Source organism: Rhododendron vialii, chromosome 7a, assembly GCF_030253575.1.
Source record: "Rhododendron vialii isolate Sample 1 chromosome 7a, ASM3025357v1".
Taxonomy (NCBI): Eukaryota; Viridiplantae; Streptophyta; class Magnoliopsida; order Ericales; family Ericaceae; genus Rhododendron; species Rhododendron vialii.
In genome coordinates this window covers 12,031,127-12,058,348 of record NC_080563.1, presented here as the reverse complement: position 1 = coordinate 12,058,348, position 27,222 = coordinate 12,031,127, and the positions used below count along the sequence as shown (strand labels likewise).

General features: G+C 39.2%; 1 protein-coding gene across 3 annotated transcripts; it reads left to right on the top strand.

Moving 5' to 3' along the window:
* Positions 1-6,900: 6,900 nt before the first annotated feature.
* LOC131331889 (LL-diaminopimelate aminotransferase, chloroplastic-like) lies at positions 6,901-27,206 on the top strand. Of its 3 annotated transcripts, none has more exons than XM_058365843.1 (11): positions 6,901-7,601; positions 8,876-9,276; positions 18,882-19,032; positions 20,194-20,261; positions 22,426-22,542; positions 23,101-23,163; positions 24,272-24,376; positions 24,584-24,634; positions 25,000-25,317; positions 25,883-26,089; positions 26,628-27,206. In XM_058365843.1, the coding sequence occupies exons 1-11, from the start codon at positions 7,013-7,015 to the stop codon at positions 26,919-26,921; spliced, it is 2,364 nt and encodes a 787-aa protein (XP_058221826.1). In that variant the 5' UTR covers positions 6,901-7,012; the 3' UTR covers positions 26,922-27,206. The 3 variants fall into 3 exon arrangements, with proteins under 3 accessions (XP_058221826.1, XP_058221828.1, XP_058221827.1); XM_058365844.1 differs by having other exon boundaries at positions 7,457-7,601; positions 8,884-9,276; XM_058365845.1 differs by lacking the exons at positions 18,882-19,032; positions 20,194-20,261; positions 22,426-22,542; ... (4 more) ...; positions 25,883-26,089; positions 26,628-27,206 and adding an exon at positions 10,317-11,041 and having other exon boundaries at positions 6,903-7,601.
* The last annotated feature ends 16 nt before the right edge of the window (positions 27,207-27,222 follow it).

Genomic DNA, 27,222 nt, shown 5'->3' with positions numbered 1-27,222 from the left:
CTATATTTGAAAAAAGACGAAATACTGTGCAAAGAGAGGTGACAAGGAAATCTGCAACAAAACTTATGTTGAAGCTGTTGGTGGCTACTGTGATAGAACTGATCAATCGGAGTGAATTGAGGATTAATAGGAGCAAAATCTTAGTAATGTTCTGGTTTACTCTACAAAAGTTACTGAAGTTTTTTCTTATGTAAAAAATTGCAGCTCTGTTGTATGCTTTAATGGTTAATTGGAAGAGACCGGCAACGCGTAGATTTTGATCCATGGTTAATTGGAAGTTGTACACTTCAAGAGAACAAAACCCGTAAATGGGTAAGTTCAATGCCCATGGGAAACTGCCACGCGGTATCACAGGTTCATTTTCCACCACATAGCGTGCTGGAATTCACACACTTTGCTTTGGATCACACTATAATGTGTGGTGGAGAAAAACATGGTGCACCACGTGGTGGTGTCCAAAGGGCATTGGATAATTTTCTCGTTCATCTTCTCCAACAAGGTATTTTTTTGAAACTGGTCAATACCATAAATCAAAGCTACAAGGCATTACAAAAATCATCATAAGATAAAGGAATGAACCAAAACTACCTAAACCTAGACATAGCCCTGGTGAAACGTCGGTACATAAGAACCAGTCGTGGAAAAAGTAATAGAGAATCCACAAGGACACCTAGCTCAAACCCTACAAAGCACATATGAAATCTAGAGCTTGGATTTGCCATCCCATAGGGCCACACCGGCATGTTCAAAACCCGTCGACATGATACACACGGCTCACAATCACAAAAACAGAACACTACTCCAAGGCAAGCCCCCGCTGACACGGCGAGCTCTGGCCACGAGATGCAAAACACCAACAAGCAACAGCTCCACCGATGAATCCTCGCGGCCACGACGGACAAGATAACAGTCCGAGAAGCACACACCACCGAAAAACAACACATAACAGCTAAAAGCTACTTAACATTACTAATTTATTTACCCACCACCATCACCCACCGGATCTGAGGAAGTCAGACTGGTATAGTCACTGGACTGGAGAAACCAGCCAGGAGAAAACCGAGAAGACTTAGAGCAAAATAGAAATGAAAATGGAAAACCCTAACCCCATCTCACCATTATTAATCCACCGCCACGACCACCACTCGTTGAACCCGTCACCTCCATTACCAGCTATGGGAGACCAATGAGGAGCCAGTCAAGACCAGAAACATGAGCCACCAGTTGGAGCCCGGATGCCGGATCTCAGCACCCATGGACAGCACCCAAACCAGAGAGAAGTCGAACCAAGACCGTAGAGGAGGGGAGGGGAGAGGAGAGGGAGAGGGGAGGGGGAAGGAGGAGGAGGCGGCAGCCCCCTCAATCTGAACCCTAGCTAAGCTTTAGAGAGAGAAGGGGGAGCTAATTTTGAGAGAGAGAGGGGGGTGGGGCGCTTCTCTGACAAGTCTATTGAGGTGTTTTTCGGTGTTTTGGCTCAATAATTGAGCCAGATTATTTGTATTTTTTTTTGTCTTTATTCATTCTTTTTGCATTTAATTTGGAGTTAATTTTTTGTGAATTATTGATTCGTGTTGACGAGAGAAATCTGAAAAGTAAAGAATCATGAACCAAACTAATTTTTTTTAATAAAAACAAAAATAATCCAAAATGCTTGTCCGTCTTATTTTTGTCTTTAGTGAATTTTTTTAATATTTTAAAGCAAATGCTAACCAATGCCCCCAAGCTTTTGCCTTAATTGATGCATTTCCCAAGCTTTTGGATAGGAAACACTATCCTAATCTAGAGGTAGACAGGGCTGCAAACGATCCGAGCCGCTCGCGAGCGGCTCGGAGCTCGGCTCGATAACGGCTCGGCTCGGCTCGGTTCAAGACAAAAACGAGCCGAGCTCGAGCTCGAGTCCTGAGCTCGTTTCATAAACGAGCCGAGCTCGAGCTAGTCGAAACTCGGCTCGAATTGGCTCGCGAGCTCGATTATATAATATATTTATATATATATTTATATATATATATTTTTACATATTTATATTTATTTATATATATATTTATATATATTTGTTTCATAAACGAGCCGAACGAGCCGAGCTCGAGCTCCGAAAACACCTATCGAGCCGAGCTCGAGCTCGAGTTCTGCAGCTCGTCACGAGCTCGAGCCGAGCTCGAGCTCATTGTTTTTGAGGCGAGCCGAGCCCGAACATGCCGAAACTCGGCTCGGCTCGGCTCGATTGCACCCCTAGAGGTAGATAATAGTACTTGTTCCGGAGGTGTATGCCAGTTTGTGTTGTTAATACTTGTTTCGGAGGTTTTGAAAGGCGCAGGAGGAGATGAGAGCCGAAATTGTGCTCTACAGAGAGTATTCTTTAGCTGGGTTCAAAGTCTTTAACCATGGTTAGGTTTGCTGGGTTCTGAAATTAGGGTGTCCCACTCTTCTCTGGACTCTAGCTAGCTGATGCGTGTTTTCCTAGGTAGTCTGATCTTTTTCCTTTTCATTCTTCTGTGGACGAAGTTCAACCCCAAATCCCTAGGGAAACACGCATCAGCTAGGAAACGCACATCAACTAGAGCCTAGAGTGGGATTCGGGGTTGAACCTCGCCCACAAAATAATGAAAAGGAAAAAGATCAGTCTACCTAGGTAAACACGCATCAGCTAGAAAACACGCATCAGTTAGAGCCTCGAGTGGGATTCGAGGTTGAACCTCGTTCACAAAATAATGAAAAGGAAAAAAATCAGCCTAGGAAAACACGCATCAGCTAGAGCCTTCCCTTTCCCTCTTCTAGTTCAATCTGGTACTTCAAGTTCAAGAGTTGATGATATGACTATGAGATGTGTGGTGACTAATGCACGAGTAGGGGGGGACCTGATAAAGTAGTGTTCCGCCAATCCATCAATATATTATAGAAATGTAGTTGAAGTTAAAAGGCTCCCAACCCTCAATTCTAAATTCCTAGAACTTAGAGTTTTTTAAAAAAATAAAATGAAAGAGATAAAAACGTGGGAGTGAGAGACTTAGGAAAAATTATTCTATGCCCCAATAGGGGTATCGTGACGTGGTACTTCAAATTCATTTAACACCACACATGTCTTTCAGTGTACAGAATGAGACTGATGCTAGAGTGCATTGAACATGAGACCAAAAATATATTAGATTATATTTTTTATTACTAGCATTTTGCCCATTTGATACACGGGGTCAAAAAAACCAATGTTAGTTTACAATATTTGAATTTTTTTGTTACAAATTAATTTGATTTATTTTTTGTTGCAATCTGAGTCTTCTATTGCCGAGCATAGATGGCCCAGATTGGCACAACACTCATGTTCGTGAGGGACAACACGCACCTCGGGTTTCGTTTCTATCAACTAGCTTCGTTCCCGTTAGATGCACGGGACAAAATATTTGTGTGGCTCTGCTACAAAATATATATCGAACTCACATAAAATTTATTGTTTGTCCTGTGCATCGAATGAGAACGATGCTAGTTAGAGAGAGAAACAGAATGGTTAAAAAAAAGAAGAAGAAGAACTTGTAATAAGTGAGTGCTTGTCTCAGTATAAGCAAAGTAGAGTTCAAGTCATACTCACTTTAGAGAGTTGTATACTAGTTTTAAGTTCTTCGGATTTCTTTAGACTATTTTTTCCCCTAATGTTTTGGCGCGATTTTTTTTATAATCGTTATCGCTTGATTTTTACTAGATAGTCATTTGGTCTTTTTCATAGTTTTTATAAAAATTTGATCAAAAGATCTAGCAAATGATAGAGTAAATGAATCAAAGGCCAAATACAAAGGATATGGTTTTCTTTGATGGGAGCGGGTAATTCTAAAATCTAATAGTATAAATTTTAAAATAAAATAAAATCAAAATGACCCTACAGAAAAGTCAGTAAAAAAGTTGTGGAAATGGGCCCTTGGACTAAAAAAGGGATTTCTTTTCTTATTATTATCTATATTATAAAATATAGTAGTTTTTTTTTTTGAAAATATCTAGGCGTACAATTAAGAGTAACATTTTAATCCATCGGATTACTCTTTATTAAAATAGTAGCCATGTGATTAGAAAAGAAACAAAAAAGGAAAACCTAATTATTGTTTTCCTTACCAAATCTCTCTCTCTCTCTCTCTCTCTCTCTCTCTCTCTCTCGTACATAATATTTATTTTTCCTCTTTATCTCTATCTTTATCAAGTTGGATTAGTCTTCGTTAAAATAGTAGCAATGTGATTAGAAAAGAATAAAAAAAAACCTAATTATTCTTTTCCTTACCAGGTCCGCCATGTGATCGATTAGAAAAGAAACAAAAATAATCTAATTATTGCTTTCCTTACCAAATTCATCTCTCCTTTTTTTTTTTTGTTGTAACATTTGCTTCTCCTCTCTATCTTTCTCCAGCTTGATAAAGATAGGGACATAGAGGGAAAATAAATATTAAAGAAAAAAAAGGAGGGAGACAGATTTAGTAAGGAAAACAATAAATTTTTTTTTGTTTCTTTAATGAAAAATAATTCGATGTCGATAGATATTCCCTATTTGTATGTATAGAAATTTTCAAACAAAATCACTCTATTTTCTAAAACAAAAATGCTACTTGCACAACCGTTGTGTTGGCTGTGTGTGTAATTCTGACCGTCCAGATGTATTTGGACGGTCTAGATTTAAAAAAAACTCTTCCATGGATAAGTTTAACTTTTATGAGGAAGAGTTTGAGCGAATCCTGACCATTCATTACAGCCATGGATGGCTAGAGATTGGTTGTGTGTTGTGTTTTACACAACCATTGTGTCTGTAGCACTTTTGATTTTACAATATAGTTACAAAAAAAGGAGAGAGAAATTTGGTAAGGAAAGCAATAATTAATTAATTTTTTTGTTTATTTTCTAATCACATGGCTACTATTTTAATGAAGGGTAATCCGATGGAATAAATATTGCCGCTATTTGTATACCTAGACACTTTCAAACAAAACCACTCTGTTTTATAATACAAATTTGGGTTAATGTTTTCATGCGTGCGGATATTTAAAAATTATATTATTGTTAGGAGTGTCTTTAAGCACAGAAAATCCGCTAGTTCCTTATAAAATTTGATAGAAAAGGAAGTAGCTTGTTTTCATTTTATTGGCTTTTTATTATTATTTATGCTTGGGTGTTTTAGTTCCAAACATTCTTTTTAAGTAGCTTGCTAATATCTAACAAATCCATGCCACTTCTTTTTGTCAAAAAAAAGCCACAGAGTTAGCTTTTTTAGCTTGATTTTTTAAACCTCAGGCTCGATCAAATGAGGGATAAGGGGATGAGGAAGAGGGCCCACCCTCATTCTTGGTTTGGATGGCACAATGGACACTATCCCGTTTCCATTTTATCCCCCCTATGACAGATTAGGGGGAGGACACGAGGGATAAGGGGATGAGGAGGAGGGCCCACCTTCATCCTTGGTTTGGATGGCACAATGGACACTAGGATGAGCTCATCTCCCATTTTTCATTTTATCCCCCCTCGAAACATCCACAATAGTATAACCAAAAACAACATATTTACAAAGTTAGCAATGTTGGTTTCAAAAATGACTCACAATAAAATAACCAAACTTAGCAATCTCTTAATCATTAACCAAATTTGAATCTTTCAATAATCAAAGTTAACAACACTTGTCTCAATAATAAATAGTGTGCCCTACTCACAAATGTTAGTATGTATACTTTTTTTTTTTTTTTGAAACTCACTTTCTATAAAGCAAAAAATTTATCGGTAGTTAAACTCACTCTCCACCTTGGTAAGTGGATGTGCATTGAATAATTAATATTGATTACTTTTTGAATTTTAACAAATGCTCTCCACATTCACTTATTTTACTAAAATGTCATTACATATAGACCATTAGATTGATAAGAAAATAACTTCCCGTTGTAGTATTTGCCAACTTATTTTGATTAGGCCATTGTGGAGCTTGTGGTTGCTAACTTTAGTCATGTACTAAATGAATAACCAAAAAGTGATGTAATAACTTTTAGTTATCCAATTTTGGTTGGTCCATTGTGGATGCTTTTAGTAGGTTATGGGGCCAAAAATTATAGATGGGTTTTGACCGGGCCATAATTAGTGAGGGCGGGTGAGGCCCTCTCCCCATATCTCCGTTTCAATTGTAAAACAATCGTATTTCTTCATTTTATCTATCATCCAAATAAAGTACTATTTTATCCCATCTTTTTTAATACTTCATTCAAACTAACTACTATTTTTTTATCCACCCTCCATAAAAGTGACATGAATGTGAACCCACCGTGCAAAAATAATACCCCATACTATTTTATCCCCTTTCATATATATAATACCTCAAAACTCATCCAGCATCCAATCGGACTGTCAGATGTAAAAAAATAAAAAGGGTACTTTTTTTACTCCCTTCGTCCCAATTTGTTGTGCCTATATTGACTTTCTCTAAATTTAAGGGAACATCATAATTACATTGATTTTTGGTCAATTTTACCATTTTACCCCTTTTGACAGACAAGTAAATTAAAAAAAAAAAAAAACAAATAATGGTATTGGAGTCAAATCCAAAAGTAGTAGCCTAGTCTTGTCATGTCAAGCTTAAAATTTGAATTTGGGAGAGAGAAAATGAGGGGTAAAATAGTACGGAGTAAAATGGATATTCAAAAATAAAAATTTTTGAAACAAGCACATCATTTTAAAACATTTTAAAAAGAAATAAGAGCATAATAAAGTGGGACGGAGAGAGTATATCTTAAAAGGGTAGAGCATGTGTGGCACCAAAAAGAGGCATGTGCTGTTGGCCACGGAATAAATGCTGGTATGTCATTTTCCAAAGAGTAAACAGCTCAATCGTACGTACTACGTAGAATCACATGGCCCAGCCACAGAAAATTTGAGAGCTTTCACGATGGGAAAATATATATATGCCCACTGGGCCACTGCCCACATTCCCAACACTGTCCTTCCAGGCTTGTCATCGAATTGAACTAATTTTGCTCGTTCATCATTAGCATTCTTAGTTCATACCATGCTCCGAAGACTAGTTGTTACCTTCTTCTCCGATGCTCCCTCGCGGTGGTGGCAACACTTCAACAACAACAATTCCACACTCTTGCTTTTCACTTCATGCCTCCTCGTTTTCGTCCTATCGTTGTTCACATGGATATTATTCATCAAAAAATCGAGAAACAGATACCCACCGTTACCACCGGGCCCGCGAGGCCTACCCCTAGTCGGAAACCTCCTCTCTCTCGACCCCCAGCTCCACACCTACCTCACCACCTCAGCTCGGACCTATGGTCCGATCCTCACCCTTTGGCTCGGTAAAAAGCTCACTCTCGTGGTCACTTCCCAAACTCTAGCGCGTGAGATTCTCAAGGACCACGACGTCGTCTTTGCAAATCGCGACGTTCCTGCCTCTGCAGTGCAATCTTCGTATGGCGGTCGCGACGTGGCATGGAGCCAGTATGGTGCTGAGTGGCGGATGCTGAGGAAGGTCGCGGTTCATGAAATGCTTAGCAACACCACTTTAGACTCGGTTTACTCTCTTCGACGTCAGGAGATTCGGAGGACAATCGGCTATGTACATAGTCAGGTCGGGACCCGAGTGAAAATAGGTGAGCATGGGGAGAGATTGATTATTCAATATTTTTCCTCCTGAGCACCGCTACGTGGTTTTCAATTTGATTTATTGCTAATCCCAATTTCCGGATATGGAAAAGCTAACCGATTAGTTTTACCAGTAAAGAAATTTCACTACTAAAAGTAATATACTCCAAAAGCTTGCTAACCTCAAAGACGAAATTCTTCTGTTTAGGCACTTTAACAAATTCCAATAAACCAAGGGAAAATGATTTTGCCACTTTATTTTTTGTTAACGTCACTCCCCTGCAAGTGTATTTTTGGTGCAAAAATATACTTGCAGATGAGTGGCGTTAACAAAAAAAGAAGTGGCAAAATCAGCAACCTAAACGAATCCAATAGTTTGTGGTACTTTTTTTCATTAAGAAATGTTACTCTTAAACCTCTTGTATTTACATGTATTTTTTTTTTTTTTGGCTTTTAAAACCAAGTATGGAATATTTAAATTTCTGTCGTTTGCAATTTGAGATTATGTGGTTAGTGTAATTGTTGGATTAAGTGTTGATTATATTGAGTGTGTTTGTTTACAATATTTAGAGAATTCAAGTTTTGGAATGGAAAATTTACTTTTTGTTCAAAGGCATGTCCCAACCTCTTGCATATAATAGCGTAGTTTGTGATTCATAAATACGTATTAGTAATTATGGATTGAACGATATGTAATATAGCCATATTTAGCAGAGAGACTAGCACTATATATCATGTGGTGCCATAGGTTCTTCTTTCACCACACAACACAATGAGGTGGGGTCTAAATCCTTTGTCTTGAGCTAACAATTAATAATAATGTGTGGTGAAAAAGAAGCTCGGAGCACCGCGTTATAATAAATATTTTGTTTATAAAATATGTCTCATTAGTATATACGATACAAATAAAACGTATAATTATGGCCGTTCAAAAAAAAAAAAAACATATAATTGTGGATTCAAGTAATATGTACATAATTTTTTTGAAAATGTGGAATATGAAAACGTTGGCACAAAATGTAGAGCTTGTTCGTTTGGGGGTTTCAAAACTCCTGCATGTGGTATCTAATAAATTTTTTCTATCTATCTCTCTCCACTTATTATCTTTAAAAACATTCCTCAAAATTCAAACCGAACAGGATCGAATCTTGAGATGCAGTCACAAATATTGAGAGGATGCAATCACAGTGGTAATGCATCCTCTCAGAATTTATTCTCAAAATCCCTTTCAAACACTCCCTTAATCCCTTCATATCCCTCACTGACTTCAAATGGCTACTAGGTGAGCAGATGTTTCTGACGATTCTAAACGTTATTACAAACGTGATGTGGGGCGGCGCCGTCACGGGCGGGGACAGGGCAAGCGTGGCGGCGGAGTTCCGGCAAGTGATTGCAGGGATGACCCAGCTTCTGGGGACTCCGAATATATCGGATTTCTACCCGGGTTTGGCCCGGTTTGACTTGCAAGGGATCGAGAAGAAGGTGAAAGGGTTGGTAAAGCGGTTGGATGTGATCTTTGATGGTATGATCGATCGACGGTCGAAGATTAATGGAGAAGGTGGGACCAGCACAGGGGATGGCGTTAAACAGAGCAAGGATTTCTTGGAGTTTCTTTTGCAATTGAAAGATGAAGGGGATGCCAAAACTCCTTTGACTATGATCCATGTCAAAGCCTTGCTCATGGTATGTTGCACCAATCACTCTCTAAATATTTTTTTCATGAAATATTTACTTCTATCTTTTGATTAAATGGTGTGATGTGATCTAGAAAACACCGACAGTTCTAGAGATCGTTCTGTCTGTTACGAATTCTATAGGGACACACGACACCAGAGCCATCTTATAAGGTAGGGAAGCAACCGCTTCCGGCCCCCGAATTTTGGTCCAAAATTGAGGCCCCACAGTAATGTAACTTACATATTAATATTAGAATGTTTCCAAATAAAAATACAAACTAGATACTTGGTTCAATGGTTACATAATATTATCATGTTATTGAGAGTGTGTGGTTCGACTCCCATGTACCTCCGTAATTTCAATCATATCTTTTTACATTTATAGTCATAATTGTATCTTTTTAGTTTGATTTTTTTTTTTGGTTATTTTTTGTACTTTTATCATTTTTTAAAGAAATTCATGAATATATAAGGGGTCAATATAGGAAATTCGCTTCAGGCCTCCAAAATATATGAGCCAGCACTGCACGACACGCCTGGGACACGTATGGTGGTGTATCCATTAAATAGGAAAAAATTTCTTGGGGTTCATTCCGGGGACACGAAAATTTGATTTTCATAAAATTTTAAGAAGCTTTTCGAAAGTAGATATGTGTAACTGTATAGACATGAACCACTAGTTGAGAATGTCCTCGATAGGTGTCCTGACCTAAATATTTAAGTGTTTACAATATAGATTTGCATATCTAAAAATTTTATTTTAATAAAAATTGTCGTGTCTCCTATTATGTTCATGCTCCTATTTTTTGAGAATTACTAGGTCTTGTATTCGTGTCAGTATCCTTAGCCATGTCTGCGTTCGTATTCGTGCTACATATGATGTGGTGTAGTCTCATCGAGTGCTTGACTTGGTCGAGTTTCAACCGGGTTTGGTTTCTATTTTCAGAATCAGCTTTATAGAAGTACAGAACCCTTTAAAACTTTTCTTTTGGAGAAAAAAAAAAAAAGAACTAATCATTTTAGGTACGTGATTGTAATCCATGGCAGGACATGGTGGTGGGTGGGACCGACACGACGAGCAACGCTCTCGAGTTCGCCATGGCTGAGATGATGAACAAACCAGAAGTGATGCAGAGAGTCAAGCAAGAACTCGACACGGCAGTGGGAAAAAACAACAAACTGGAAGAGTCCCACATTCCCAAACTACCCTACTTGTATGCAGTAATGAAAGAGGCTCTGCGTTTGCACCCAATCCTCCCCCTCCTTGTCCCTCACTCCCCGAGCGAGACATGTATCGTTGGAGGTTACACCATTCCGAAGGGCGCTCGAATTTTAATCAATGTCTGGGCAATCCAGAGGGACCCTTCGGTTTGGGAAAACCCGTTAGAATTCGATCCCGAGAGGTTTATGAACGGGAGAGGGGATTTTAGCGGGAAGGAATTCGAGTACTTCCCGTTTGGGTCGGGGAGAAGGAACTGTGCTGGGATCGCGATGGCTGAGAGGATGTTCATGTTTTTACTCGCTTCGATTCTGCATGCTTTCGACTGGAGATTGCCTGAAGGAGAGAGAGTGGATTTATCGGAGGAGTTTGGGATAGTGTTGAAGAAGAAGATCCCGCTTGTTGTTATCCCCACCCCAAGGTTATCGGATCCAACACTCTATGAGTAAGCTCGAGATATTTCCTAGTTATTGGTATGAGGCTGATTGCTGTGTTCAATTGAAAACCAAACAAATGTGATGTAATGCTTGTTCTGTTACATTTCATTGCCTCACACTTGTCTCCGTGCTGCAACACTCGCTACTTCTTCCGCTTTTAAAAAGTACTAGTAAAAATTTACCATTGAAATCTAAATTTTTTTTAATAATAACAAAAATAAATTAATAAGCTAATTTTTTCGTTTTTATTCAAAAAAATAGATTTGGACCATAATTTTTTACTTTTTCGATTCTTCTAGTCGAGGCGAACCATTAAATTTACAAAAATTTGACGCAAAACTAACAAATAAAATTTTTTATTGAATAAAGACAAAAAAAAAAAAAACCATTAGGCTTATTTTTAACCAAAGAGAAATTCTCAGTGCAAAGAAAATGTACTAGGAAATTACTCTTAAAGGGCAAATCAATGGTACAGATTCACTTTGAAGTGCATTTGTACCGTTGATTTGTTTTTTCGGAGTAATTTCCGGATACATTTTCTTTGTACCTAGTACTCTCCGGTCTACTTTTGGACCGGTGTGGCCCATCTCAAGTTTAAAAATGCTCAAAAGTTTTCATATTTTAGATATTGCAAAGAAGTATGTCCCAACAAAAAAGAAAAGAAAAATAGATTGATCGAATATTGGTATATATGTGTAAACAATTGGCATTTGTGAAGGACAAAAAATGTCAAAATGAACAAAAAAAGTTTGGACGTGCGACTTATTTTGTCTTCAACGAATGAAAGTTGTTGACATCGGTATCTGTATCCAATCAAGTTAATTTTTGAAAATGTCCAGGCTTGTTGCAATATTTGAAATATGAACAATTCCGATTGTTTTAGAGTCTGTATAGGCTCACAATGTAGGGCTATCCACTGATTCGACCCAATCAATGACCAGATCGAACCAATCAGCATTAATTTTGAATCTCTCTCTCCATGAGAGCTTCTCTCCCTAGGTTTTTTCTGGGGTTTTCACTATTTTTCTTTTATTGCTTTACACTTAATCTTCTTCTTTCCTCACTTTTTTGACAAACGTGGGGAAGAATAGACTGGGAGTGCCAGTGGTTGTGTTTTTTTTTTTTTGGGATCTGCCTTGTCCGTGACTCTCATTGGGTTCGAAGTTGGCTTGGTGGGATGGCGGAGGAGATAGTGGATCAATTGAGGAGATTTTCTCTTACTCCAGAAGAGGCAGATGATATTGTGATCGACGCTTCCCTCCGGGAGCGGGCGATTGTAGATTGCTCGGCGAGTTTGGTGGGAAAACTCCTCACCAAGAGAGGTTTCAGCAGGGCTGCTCTGAAGGATACGATGAAAAAGGTATGGGGGTTGCCGGAAGGGCTTCGTGCTGTTGACGTGGGGGATAACCTCTTTCACTTTCGTTTTTCCAATGAATTGGATCTTCAACGAACGCTGAATGGACGCCCATGGTGTTTTGATAATATGTTACTGCTACTCCGGCGCTGGGAGGCCGGTATGAAAGCGGACACAGTGGAGTTTCATGAGATCGACTTTTGGATTCAATTATGGGGTCTGCCTTTTGAATGTATCACGCAAGAGATAGGTAGAGAGATAGGTCGTCGTATTGGAACGGTCTTGGACGTGAACAAGGTGTTAGATAAAGGTGATTGGGGCCAGTACATTCGTGTACGGGTTCGGATTCCGTTGAATCGACCGCTACGGCGAGGCGGTAATATTGTGTTAGGTGAAGGGACGAAGTGTTGGGTGGATTACAAATACGAACGACTCCCTAGTCTGTGCCACTATTGTGGAATGCTTGATCATGAGATCAGGGAATGTATTGCCAAGAGCAAGGATGTTCGGGAAGGTTATACGAAGGAAAATTCTTATGGACCATGGCTGATGGCAGCTCCGAGCTTTTGGAGAGGATATAAATGGAAGGAGAGAGATGAAGGGTCTCAGAAACGATGGCGCATGGAGGATGAGATGTCTGGCAGACTGACCACGGTGGCAGCTATCGGCGGTCACGGCGGGGCTGGAACTCGAGGCGGTCAGTTGGTAGGCGGGAATGGTAAGGATAAGGATGAGACGAAATCGCGGGATTCACGGCTGATTGAGGTGGCGGACGATACGGAGGTGGAGATAAACGGAAATAAGTTTCGTATTGGGGATTTGATTCCTGATTTCTCGCGGAATTTGAATCTTGTGAAGGCACGTGATGGTTTGATTGGTGAGCCAATGAGCCATCTACTGTGGTGGGATCTGGTAGCAATTCACAGTCTATTGTCAATTTGAGCTGCCATTTACAAGAGGCCCAAGTGAAAATCAATGATTCTTTGAGCCCGGGTAGAGGGCCCGTTGGTTTGGGCTGTATTGAGAATGTTGGGCCTTTGTTCTCTTTTGGGACCTCTCAACCTGAGAGCCTTGATGTGGGCCTGGGAGTTAAAGACCCAAATCAGTTAATGGACGTCCAGGTGCTCAATGTGACAGAAATGGGTGGGACTCGAAAGGAGAAATCGGTGAGGGTTTTGCCAATTTCTCTCAAGGGGAGAAGCAACAGATTTCAGTTTCAGGGGTGAGTAGGGAGAATGATAGAGTTTTGTCGTCTTCCCGAACTGCTAACAAACGGCGAATGGATGTGCTAGAGCAAGGTGAATTGGCTGAGCAAGCAGGTAAGAGGATTTTTTTGGGAAATATTTCTAACTCTATTGGGGTGGAGGAGGCCTACCCATCAGGGCCCCCGTCGTCTCAATGAAGGTTCTGGTGTGGAACTGTCAAGGTGTGGGGAACCCTCTGACAGTTTCCCGATTGAGGGAGTTTTGGAGACTCCATTCCCCCGATGTGGCGTTTCTGATGGAAACCAAAAATAATTCTCATTATTTGGTTTGGCTTCAGAAACACCTGGGTGTAGATGGTTGTTTTTGTGTTAACCCTGTGGGTTTGGCGGGTGGTTTGTGTATATTTTGGCGAAAGGGGGTGTTTTTTCAGCATATTAGTAGTAGTTCGTCTTTTATTGATAGTTATATTACTGTGAATCAACGTCGATGCTGGTTCACTGGGGTGTATGCGCCTACAACGGCACAGGAAAGAAGGGCTCTTTGGGATGATTTGTTGCAGACTGCTCTAGTAGGAGGTGAAGATTGGTTGGTGGGTGGAGATTTTAACTCGATTTTGCATGTTGACGAAAAGATGGGTGGTAATCAAAGACAGACGTGGGAGCTTACGGATTTCCAAAACTTTGTACAGGAGAGCAAGCTTATTGACTTGGGCTATGTCAGTTATCCTTTTACTTGGAATAATAAGAGGAATGGCAGGGAAAATGTTAGAGTTCAGTTGGATCGTTTTTTGGCAAGTCCAACTTGGAGGATTTGTTATCCAAACGCGGCGGTTAGTCATCTTCAGCCGGGGGGTTCTGACCACTGTCCTATCTTATTGAATAGCCTGATTTGTGTGGAAAAATTTCAGCATCGGTTCATTTTTTATAAGAGATGGGGCGGTAGGGCTGAATGTGGCTCTATTATTCGGCAAGCTTGGGGGACTCGGATTCAGGGTTTCAAGTGGTTTCAGATTCACCAAAAAATCAAGGCGTGCCGGTTCGGTTTGATTCAACGGCGGAAGCAACATCAACGCAATTCTAGATATAACAAGAATTATTTGAAGTCAAAACTTCAACAGCTATTTGATGTTCTATTTTCGATCAGGAAGCGTTTTGGAGAACTGAAACTTCATTGAAAAAAGCTCTTTTTGATGAGGAAGTTTATTGGAGAAATAAGGCTAAGGTGAATTGGCTGAAAGTGGGCGATAGGAATACTGCTTTTTTCCATGCTCAAACTATTCAGCGTCGACAGCAAAATAGATTGATGGGTCTCGAAGATGCTTCTGGGAGGTGGTGTGAGAGGGAGCAAGCAGTTAAGGGTATTGCTTTGGATTATTTTCAGACTATTTTCACGACGGAAGGGGTTTCAAATGTTGATTCTGTGCTAAATTGTGTGGATCATAGAGTTTTAGAGAGAATGAATAGGTTCTTGACCCGGCCTATCTCTTTCAATGAAGTTAAAATGGCGGTTTTTCAAATGCCTGCCGATAGGGCTCCAAGACCAGATGGGATGGGTGCGAGTTTTTTGCAGGAATATTGGGACATTGTTGGCCCGAGCTTGGTGGATGATGTCCGAAGTTATTGTCATTCAGGTCATCTTCTTCGTGGCATAAACCACTCTCATATCGTTCTTATTCCAAAAGTGCAGTGCCCTATGAATATGGGGCAGCTTCGTCCCATTAGTCTTTGCAACTCGGTTTATAAAGTCCTATCCAAGGTTTTTGTAAATCGCTTGCAAAGATTTTTGCCATCCTTTATTAGTGAAAGTCAATGCGCTTTTGTGAGTGGGCACTTTATATCAGATAACACTATCTTGGCTCAGGAGGCTTTACATTTTATGAAGAATTGCAGATATGGGAATAATCGTTCTGTGGCTTTGAAACTGGATATGAGTAAAGCGTATGATAGAGTAGAATGGGGTTTTCTGGAAGCCATTATGCGGAAGATGGGGTTTGCTGATCTTTGGGTCAAATGGATAATGGGGTGTATTTCGACAGTGTCCTACTCTTTATTATTGAATGGGAATCCAACGGGTTTCATTACTCCTTCCCGTGGTTTGCGGCAAGGCGATCCATTGTCATCTTACCTTTTTTTGCTCTGTGCGGAAGGTCTTTCGGAGATGCTTCGAAAGGCGGAGATGAGAAGTGTTATTCATGGGCTCAGAATTTGTAGGGGTGGTCCACCTATCAGCCATCTACTCTTTGCGGATGACACTTTGGTCTTTTGCAAGGCTAAACGGAGTGAATTGCTTTCCATTGCAGCTATTCTGAATGATTACCGACGGGTATCGGGCCAACTTATTAATTCCCAAAAATCCTCTATGTTCTTTAGTAAAAATACAGGGGTTATTTTGAGACAGGAGTTGAGTTCTTTGATTTCTATTCCGATTCGTGCGGATTTGGGGAAATATCTAGGATTGCCGGCTGAGGTTGGCAAATCCAAGACAGCGTTATTCAGTTACATAAAGGATAGAGTGCTTCAAAAGCTAGCAGGATGGAAGGAGAAAATTCTTAATCAAGCAGGGAAGGAGGTGTTGCTTCAATCTGTGGCGTTAGCTCTAACGGTTTATGCAATGTCATGTTTTAAATTACCGAAAGGTTTGTGTCATCAAATTGAAGCAGCCATGGCACGGTTTTGGTGGGGTCAGAAGAATGATGAACGAAAGATTCATTGGTTGAAATGGAGTCGTTTGTGTAAACCGAAGTTTAAGGGAGGATTGGGCTTCCGAGACCTCACTTCTTATAACCTGGCACTACTAGCAAAACAGGGGTGGAGACTTATGATGTCACCAAATTGCTTAATGGCCCGGGTTCTTAAAAGCAAGTATTTCAAAGATAGATCTTTTATGGAAGCAGAGCTGGGTTCTAACCCATCTTGGATGTGAAGGAGTATTTGGGAGAGCAAAAAGGTTTTAGCTAGAGGAGTTCGGAGGTCAATTGGGAATGGTGAGCAGGTTCATATCGATGAGGATCCTTGGATGCCAATGGATGATGTCTTTAAACCAAAACGGATTGTGGAGGATGGGAATTTCTTGAGGGTCATTCAGCTTATTAATTCTGACACGGCTACTTGGAAGGAAGATGTTATTACTCGACTTTTTGATTCAGATCATGCGAAGTGTATACTCTGCATTTCGTTATCGTGGACAAACAAGGTTGATAGAGTAGTGTGACATCATTCTAATTCGGGTATTTACAATGTCAGTTCAGGCTATTTATCAGCTTTGGAATGGAAAAGCCAAAGGTTAGTGAGGAATGAAGATAAGAGAGGGATTAGATCATTGGAGGTGAAGGAGGAGGCGTGGAAGGTTATTTGGCGACTTAATATTCCTAAGAAAATTCAGCATTTTTTGTGGAAATGTTGCCATGAAATCCTACCAACGAGGAAAGCGTTACAGCGGAGGAAGGTGGTGGGGGATTCTAGTTGTTTGGTTTGTGGCGGCGACCAAGAATCCATTGTTCATCTTCTTTGTGCTTGTCCCCTAGCCAGGCAGGTGTGGAGTTTGTCGCCTTTGAAAATAGGTATGAGGGCTGTTCATGTCAATTCTTTTAAAGACTTGTGGGATGTTATGGATCTATGGTGGCAGGGGCATGCAAATAAGGAATGGTGTCTGTCATTGGCGGCAGTGCTTATGTGGTACATTTGGAAGTGTAGAAATGGAGTTCTTTTTGAACATAAGCTCTCTCTTCCTTGGTTAGTTTGCAAGAAGTCGGTTGAGTATACTTTCATGAGTTTTCTTCTGCAAATTCTATGGATACTACAGCTATGATTTTGAATGGGGAAGGAAGCTCTAACTCATGGAGGAAGCCGCCAGACGGGATGGTCAAGATTAATGTGGATGGGTCATGGAAGAAAGGGGAGTCGAAATGGGGTTATGGCATTGTGATTCGGGATTCCAGAGGCTTGTTTGTTGCTGCCTCGATTGGGGTTTCCCCGTGGTGCGCAAGTTCTTTAGTTGCAGAAGCTTTGGCATTTCGGCATGGTATTTTGTTGGGATCACATCTTGGGTTAGGGTCAATACTTATAGAAAGTGATGCTCAGTTGATGGTGAATATGCTTCATGGCAAAGTAGCTATCAGTCAAGAGGTGGAGGTCATTATTCATGATATTCAGGTTTTGAGCAGAAATTTCCACTGCTGTAGTTACTCTTTTGTACGTAGGGCTAGTAACAAGGTTACTCATGTGTTGGTTGGAAAAGGTGTGAATGGTTTGGGGTCTTGTCGCTGGACTGCATCCCCGCCGTTGTGGTTACTCGATCCTCTTTGTTGGGACGGGTCTTCCGCTTAATGTTCGTTATTGGTTTTAATAATTCTATCTGTTATCGTTGTGGCAAAAAAAAAAAAAAAAATGACCAGATCGAAAAACAAGCCTAACAGACGGTTCTAATCGTCCTAATCGGTCGAGTTCAGGTCTGTTTTCTTGGATTTTAGGAATGGTCGATCGGTATCAGATGCACCCAATAATTTGTCAAATAATGACCCAACCAGACTGACTAGTTATGTAGAAAATAAAAAAAAAAACCCTAATTTTCAATTCCAACTAAAGCGACTTCAGAGTTCAGACTTTTGATCGATCTTCTCCTCCGGGACTTCTCCTTCTCCCACAGTCCAATCCCACCCTCACTCCTCAATCGTCGTCCTCCTCCATTTCCCCTCCCCTGAGAGCCCTGAATCGCCTATAAAAAACCCTAATACAACATACTTCACTTCGTCCTCAACAACGTCCTCAACTGTGTTTGTGATTTTGTACAATCCGATCGAACCAATCAGCATTCAGTTAAGTTGGAATCCGATATGTGTTTCGGTTAGGTTCAGATGGCCATTTATACAATCTGAGCAGTTGGGTCATCCAAATTCGAAAAAATCGATTATTGACAGCTCTATCACAACGGTCTAAAATTGGAACACATTGGAAGATTTACACACCGGATCACAACTTGCCACTTGGTTTCTAATCAACATCCGTTCCAAAATGATTTTTGAAATTCTGTGTCATTTTAAAATGTTTATATCTTTTGATTTATGAAGTTTTATGTGATTTTAAAAATTTTGTTTAATAGAATTAATCAAAATCTAACAAACAAAATTCATATTACATATTTTTTAATATTTATATTAAAAGATATAATAAGTAATTAAAAATGACACACTCCTAAAAAAAAGTAACTTATTAAATGACATGCTTCCCAAAAAAGTCATTCATTTTGGAACAGAGACACCCGAGTCAACCAGGAAGTCTCGTGTGACGACCCGGTTAAACCCTCAACCTCAAATTAGGGTTTTGGAGCCTCGTATCCCAGTGGCTGTTTTCATCTGGTTAATTTCTGCTCTCTCTCTTTCTCTCTCTTAAAATGTTGGAGATGAATCAATTGTCGACGTCGATTTCTTCATTACCATCTGCTTTCTTGGGCCAAGATCACCGGTTCAACATAAGGCAACAGAATGTCTCGCTTCCAGTGAAAAAGAGTTGGCTTTGCAAATGCGTCGCGACGCCTTCTGCTGAGAAAACTGGTATGGGCTACCTTTTTGTCGACAGTTGTATGTTTATCACGAGTGGATTGTATAGAAATTTATGCGTGCGCGTGACTTATGTACTTAATTAGCGAAGTATACCATGTTTTAAAACCTCAACAGGTGAGCGGAAAAGACCCCGGGTCATCGGTTCAACCGCGGGTGAACCTGAATCGAACCGTTGCAATAATATATATTGTATATACGTACAACTATCAAATGTACCACGATTTACATATCATTCTGATATTTCTTATGGCTGTTTTTTCTCATATGTATATACAACTATCAACCATACCACAAATTTTGGCCAATTCCACTGTTGCTCTTTCCAAAATATGGAGTGAAAAAATGTTCAAAATTTTTAGAACTTCACAATCGTATATTGATTTCCCAGGAGAAGGAGAAGCTTTCATGGCTCTTATTTAATTCCAAGAGCAAGCCTCCCATTTCAAACGCAATCAAAGGCTGGTAGTGTAATTAACGCTCCGTGCAATTGAGACGTGAGTGTAATAATCTTAACGATCTGGTCACCAAAACTGGAGCGGTTTCACCAGTTTACTGGTTCAACTGGATATTTGAGCCTGTTTTGTGAATATAGTCAGGTTTTGTTAAACTAACAAACCAAATTGGATCAGGGACCGGTCGACGGGCACTGGTATTTTACTAGTATAAAATATGTATTCTAAGCAAAATTTTCAACCCTGTGGGGTGAAGTGATCCCACTTGCGGTAACATCCCTCCAGCCTTGCACAATGTAGATTGGGTGGCGGATATTTCTTTTCAAATTAAGTTTTGGGTTTAGATATTATGGTATTTCAAGTTTAATATTGGGTGGTGTCATGCAACGTTCTACAGAAAATGCTACTCTAATAATTTGGTTTTGAAATTAGTTGGTGAGGTGGTCCATCCCTAGTTAAGAGAACAATGGAGGTGTGCTAGGGTTTGGGAATTTCCTTCTTTCCTCTTTTTTGTTATTTCCTTAAGAAAACATGTTTCTTAACTAATGAGTAGTGAAAGACGGAGTTCTGTTTGTGAATAGAATGGTTATGAAATGGCATCTAAAGAAGTTAAAAGAATTAATTTGCTTAAAAGTTGTCCGGAGAGAAGTTTTCCTTCTAGACAGTTAACAATCTAACATTGTTTGCTAAATTTTTGAAGCTTACAAAACAAAGGTCTCTCGCAATGAAAACATGGGCAAACTTCAAGCCGGTTACCTGTTTCCAGAGGTACGTCGCATTTCCCTTCTACAGTTTGTCTCATTTATGTGAAGACTTGGTATTGCCTTTCAAACAACTGCCTTAGCTACTGTTGAAAGAGGTTGTTCTTTATGGAGCTATATATGAAAATATTGAGCATAAATATTCAGCTCATGATACTAAAGTATGATTATAAGAGCAAGATGAATTGGATGAGTAGATGGAATATCTACCCATTAATTTAAGCTTGGGAAAAGGAACATAGGCAGTCTTTTTTTTTGCCTGAGAGTGGCAGAGGACACAAATAGTCGGTTTCATCTGCACATTATTAACACTTTTAAAACGACTATGTTAGAACACACAATGGAAGTATAAAACCTTCGGTACACGAAGTTCTAAAGAGAAACCATAGGTAACTGCATAAGATCCACTAAACAAGAGTTTTTAAAGATTAAAGTCAAGCTACATGGAACCCCACACTTATAAGTGTTGGCTCGATGTCTTTAACTTGAAATGGAGAAAAAGTGCGGGAACTGAAGTGAGCTTAGGTGGGATCACAACCAAGTTTTCTCCCAAGTCAATCTCTCTATCGTCCACCATGTCACCTAAAACGTCTGTACCTCCTCTAGAAAAGCATTTTCATGCACCTATTTTCCCTTGAGAAACTACACTCATATGCCTTTCAACCATTTTATGGCTTGCTTGACTGCTGGAACTGGTGTATTTTTCAAATATTTTAACATCAAGTTGGGAGAAACAATTATATAGGTGTTTGCCTTTAGTTAAGCTTGATTGCATGCCATTTTGAACCTAGCCTTTTGGGGTTTTTCCTTCATCTTTTGGCTCACTTGCAAGGCCAGACTCCTAAGATACTCTGGTGTATAATTATCTCCATTCTCCTTAACCACCATGGGACCATGAAAATCTCTATGTAGTTGTACAATTGTACTTTGAACTCACAGTCGTTTTTCTTAAAACAGTGAGGGTATGGACAGGATTGAAGTATCATGATAATGCAAAAGTGGAACCGAAGTTTTGTACATGCAAGGAAAATGCAATTCCTGTATCTTATATACATATATACACCATGTGGGAATGTCAACACCAAGATAACACTCAATTTGATATATTCATTGGCATCATAACCTAGATGCTTAGATTTTAGATGTGGTAAATTGGTAGGCAAGTCCATCATGTTCAATCAATTTGTGAAAGTTAACCTAATCCATAAAGAGATCAATTGTTCATGCCCATGCCTTAGACCTTTCAAATTTACTCTTCAACTGAAACACTCTGGACTGTCTATGTGATGGGATCTAGCTTGTGTGGCTGCTGATTTTGAACTGATGATGAAGAATTCTTTTTGTTGCCGTCTTGCCAAGCATGGGCACATAAACTTTTTAATTTAGATCCTTGCCCATTATAAGCTCTAATGAAAAGAACAAAAGGGTCAAGTTTGTAGTTGTTTTGTAGAGTATTTTGTGATGTTTGTGTTAAGTTACCAATTGTCCCAAAAGCTTAATCTGTTAGGAAATGGGCCCAATAATTTATATCAAACTATGTAACACCTTCCCTCATATGCAACCTGTCTTGCACGTGGAGATGCAACTTTTTTATAGACAGAGCGAAACATAAGACGAAGGGGAGAATTAGAATACAAACAGGGAACAAATGCAAACAAAGAGACTTGAACCAATACCCTCTCCCAACCAATACCATTTGATGTTACCAATTGTCCCAACTCCCAACAGCTTAAACTGTTGGGAAATTTGCCAAATAATGTATATTAAACTATCTAACAGTTTGTCAGCCATCACATTGATATTTCAAAATGAATCCAGATGCCTATGGCCGACACATGAATTCACTATAAGCTTCATGTTATTCTGAATTGGAGATTATGGAACTTTGGTTGCACTGGTAATTCATCTATGTGCTTGTATAGGCAACTTTAGGCATTAGATTCAGATGTTGCCTAGATGCCTATCCGAACTATCTATGTGCTAATGAGTCTTTGTTGAGATTCGTGAGTTCAAGTATGTAGTTTAGTTTCGTTAGCCATTGGTTCCACTTTACATTCATGGTCCTTCTCCCTTGTGTGGCTGTGGAAGGTGGCAGGAGTTATTGTGTTTGTCTGGGTCGTTTCTCTGATTGTATAGTTGCCTGATAGCTGTGATTCTCTTTGGAAGATTAGATTGCTAGAAGAAGGGCTGCACATATGTTGAAGTATCCTGATGCACAAGTGATAAGCCTCGGAATTGGTGACACTACTGAGCCCATTCCTGAAGTTATAGCTTCTGCTATGGCAAAGGTATGTAGTATTGTGATGATGTGCATTTTGTTGGCTATTTAACAAAACGGAATTTGATTTTACATTGCATAGGAATGGGCCTAGCTTTTCAACCATTCACAGAGTTGTTCATGGTTGAAATTCAGTTTATTAATTCTCATTATTGTTATGGGCCTTATGGCTCCTGGTTGTAAGTAATGATACCTTCATTGTTTCAATTCCATTTAGCAAAGCAAGCATTATGAAATGATTAATTAGTGGGTTTTCATCCTCTAGAGTCTAGACTAAATAATTGGTCCTAGTTTGTTGAAGACGTTATAGTTTTCTGGTGTGCAATGCTGTTTTAATGTGAGCACCTTTAGGAGATCTCTTCTTAAATAGGCCAGTTATTGGTCATAAATTGATATGTTCTCTCAGTACCATCTTTGAACCTTTTTGCTATTGACAAACTTGTTTTTGAATGTTGGAATATTTCCAAATTTCCAATCAACATGACAATGCTTATCTGAATTTGTCAAATCACTGTTAACATTCCATGAGATTCTGACGTGTTTGATATTCTTTCCTTATGGTTGTCAGAGGTCAAATTCACTGGCCACAATAGAGGGTTACAGTGGCTATGGAGCTGAACAAGGTGAAAAAGTATGTATCAATATCCCTTCTCTTTTTACCACGTGCATATTCTTATTCACAAACCATTTATGTCTTCACTCTTAATAAAAGAATAGGGTCAGAATGCAAATTTGCTTAACATTCTGATGCTTAGTTTTTGCCATTCCTTCCCTCCCCCCCCCCAAAAAAAAAAATAATAATAATAATAAAATAAAGAGCAGGAATAAAATATGAGGCAAAGAAAGAGTTAGCTCCTTCACGGGCTCTTTGTTTTCTTCTCCTTATTTTTTTTTTAAAGCTAAAAGCTATGCATGGAAAAGAAAGAACTAACAGGCTCTTTGTTTTTCATTTTCCTTTTGTTTAAAACTTGCTGTGATTTTTGCTGGCATCCTTTTTTAATTGTCAATGGATGGACGCTCCAACTTGATTATTTGATTATTCCAATTTTCTTGAGCGGTTATGCCTCATAGTTCATGTATTTGACGTTCTGAGTTGAGAACTTGAAAGAAAACTCAGACACATCAGATTCACTGTTAATAGCTTCATTCACCCAAGGAAGTAGATACTCTTAATGATTGTATGGTTTGTACCTCAAGTGATCATTACGTTTATATGCTTAGAGTGGACTATATAAGATCTTTTTCTTAGAAAAATACAAAAAGATGAAAAAAATAAGAACCTATATGTTAAATGGAGATTATATCAGTGCTTGAGCAAGCCTGTGGATCAAGCTGTGCAAAGAATGTTATCACATTGAATATGTTGACTGGTGGCAATAGTGTGGCTGACTTATGTTGTCATGGGGAATGAACTTGAACATAGTCTTCAACAATTTTAATTACATTGTTATCCAAGAGCTATAAGCTTATTTTATTGTATTCTCATATCGTGCTAGGCCAACATCTTGCCTCTTATTCAACAGGTCTTACTTCTGCATTGTATAATTGAATGTACTAGTACTTATCATCGGCATTTCCCTTCCTATGTACTCCAGTATCTGCAAGTATCTTTGTATTGCGAGCTTGGGTCTAATGATCAACTTTTATGTTTTCTTCCTTGCATATAAATTCTTTTAGTTCATTTTCCCTTCTAAACACTGAAATATATGATAAATAACATGAAACGTTGATCTGCCCAGTTAGTGAGAGCTACAATAGCTTCAACCTTTTATCCAAACCTTGGCATAGAGGAAGATGATGTATTTATTTCGGATGGTGCAAAAAGTGACATATCCCGCCTCCAGGTTTGTTTTGGTGTCTCATATGCTTGTCTTGAGTTTTCAATTTAAGCTGGAACCTTTGCTCTTTTGTTCTTTGGTTTACTTAGACCCAGTCTATTCTTGGTGGTTATTTCTGTTTTTTGAAATGTAATAAAGGTATCATACCTCGTGGCAAACCCCTAAATTAGTCATTGTTAATCTTGACTTTACCTTGTTTGCTCGTTTTGTCAGGTCCTTTTCGGCTCTGATGTTACGATGGCTGTACAAGACCCGTCATACCCAGTAAGTAGACCATCTTCGAAAGATTGAAATTCATCTGTGGTTTTGTAACTAGCCAGTATTCTGTTTCCTACTTTTGGTTCTTTGCTTGACATGTCACCTCTAATACCTAATTGGTTTCACGTTTAAAATGAATGTTGAATGATGCATGTTATTTTGGATGCAATTTCTGTGTAAGCATAAAACTTCATAAGATCCCTCTTGATCCTATACATATCTTCAATTCGAAGAGAAATAAGAGAAAAAGAAAAAAAGAAAAGAGGAATGAGGCATTGAGACAAGGGAAGTGGTCCTCTGCACAACTCGGACTTAGTGTTCCCTCATAGTTAATCTCTCAGTAACTGTTGGTTTGTTTTCTATTACTGCAGGCTTATGTAGACTCGGGTGTTATTATGGGTCAGACTGGACGGTATCAAAATAATGTTGGCTATGCAAATATTGAATACATGAAGTGCACTCCTGAGAATGGTTTTTTTCCTGATTTATCTTCCGTCTCTCGTACGGATGTCATATTTTTCTGTTCACCAAACAATCCAACTGGTTCTGCTGCATCGAGAGGTCAACTGACTCAACTGGTGCAATTTGCGAGGGACAATGGGTCAATCATAATCTATGACTCTGCATATGCATTGTATATGTCGGATGACACGCCAAAGTCCATCTTTGAAATTCCTGGTGCCAAAGAGGTAATTGTGGATTTGATAAATTACATTTTTTCACCAAGTCTTGGTTGGATTTATTGTTCCTGCTCACTTTAGTTATTGTAACATCTTAGCCTCTTGGTTGACGATAAGAGCCTCACCTTAACCTCAAAAGATGGCTGGTGTTGTGTTAAAGGTTTTTTTGGCAAGTTTGTCGTGATGTGTTACGTTTTGTTGTTTTCTGTCCTTTTCTTGGCTGGTGTTGTGTTAGTTTTTTTTTTTTTGGAGTTGTGTTAAAAACCCTGCTCTATGTACTACTTCTCGTTGTTATGAAAAAGTATTTAACAGAATTCTGATACCCATAGGAATTGCCCAATTGCACAAACCTTTCCTTTATTTTTGTTAGTCTTTTTTCATATTGAGTTCATATCTAAATGTCTCCTGCAAATGATGTTACTCCATTGTGGTTTAAATGATTTCTTGAATCAATTCATCTGATTTTGAGGAGTCTGTTGGTTCCTCTTTTTTTTTTTTTTTTTGAGGTCATTGAGATGATGTCTTGATTGGTACATCCTTGAGCAAAAAAATGGACATGTCGTGTGTATTTCAGGTTGCAATCGAGATTTCATCATTTTCCAAGTATGCTGGTTTTACTGGAGTTCGTTTAGGTTGGACAGTGGTTCCAAAAGGGCTGCAATTTTCAGATGGATTTCCCGTTGCCAAGGACTTTAATCGCATCGTGTGTACTTGCTTCAATGGTGCATCTAACATTGCCCAAGCTGGCGGTCTGGCATGCCTTTCGCCAGAAGGCCTTGAGGTACATTCCAAGTTTAATATCCCTTTTTTTTTTTTGCTAGGCATTAATAGCCCTTATTTAACTCCATTTGTTTCAGCCGAAAAATGTTCTCTGTAAAATATTTTCTTGTATTTGGTGCAACGGAAAACGAAAGTAAGCGGAAAATGTTTTTCATTCTGGCGGAGAATGAGGTGACATTTGCAAATAAGGTTGTTCACTTTTTATAAAGATAGAAAACGTTTTGTGGATCAGCATTACTAGTTTACTACCAGTCTACCACACCACAACCACACCACCACCTCCCACCGCCTGTACCATGACTAGCATAGCGACTAGCACCAACCTGACACTAACTGTTTCTGTTCAAAATGATTTCCAGATAACATGTTCTTCTCAGAGAAACCGTTTTCCGCCCAAGCAAAAGCAGCTTTTTTTCTAAAATAAAGGGAAACCACCACTTTAGCTAGTTATGTGTACCTACTTCTTTCCCAATCTTCTTTGAAACTTTACTGAAGAGTCCATCTTCAGCTGATTTATCATTTGTAACACCTTATTACAGGCTATGCAGGAGGTGATTGGTTTCTACAAAGAAAACACTCGTATCATAGTCGATACGTTCAAATCGCTTGGTTTTAACGTGTACGGAGGAAAAAATGCACCATATGTGTGGGTTCATTTTCCTGGCCAAAGTTCGTGGGAGGTGTTTGAAGAAATTCTTGAGAAGACCAATGTTGTTACAACTCCTGGCAGTGGTTTTGGACCAGGTGGTGAAGGTTTCATTAGGGTTAGTGCCTTTGGTCATAGAGCCAACGTGTTGGAAGCATGTAGAAGATTCAAGGTGTTGTACAAGTGAAAGGATATATGGTATCAGCTGCCTCCGTCATGTTCTGTGTTTTCTATGGTTGTAGTATCTCAGCTAGTTGCCCTACATATTGGTGCCTCAGTGGCTTTGTTGTGGTTCCAATTTTCATAAAAGTGCTTCAGATGTGAAAATTAGTTTACTTCTAGATGGAGCTATGTACTGTTGGTAGAAGCTGTGATACTTGTTTTGAATAATGGTGAAACATTTGGACTAGATCTAGTTTGCATCAAACTCTCCTTGAAATAATGTACTTCTCTATGGATTTTATTGTCCTCCTTTCTTTTTGTGTTTT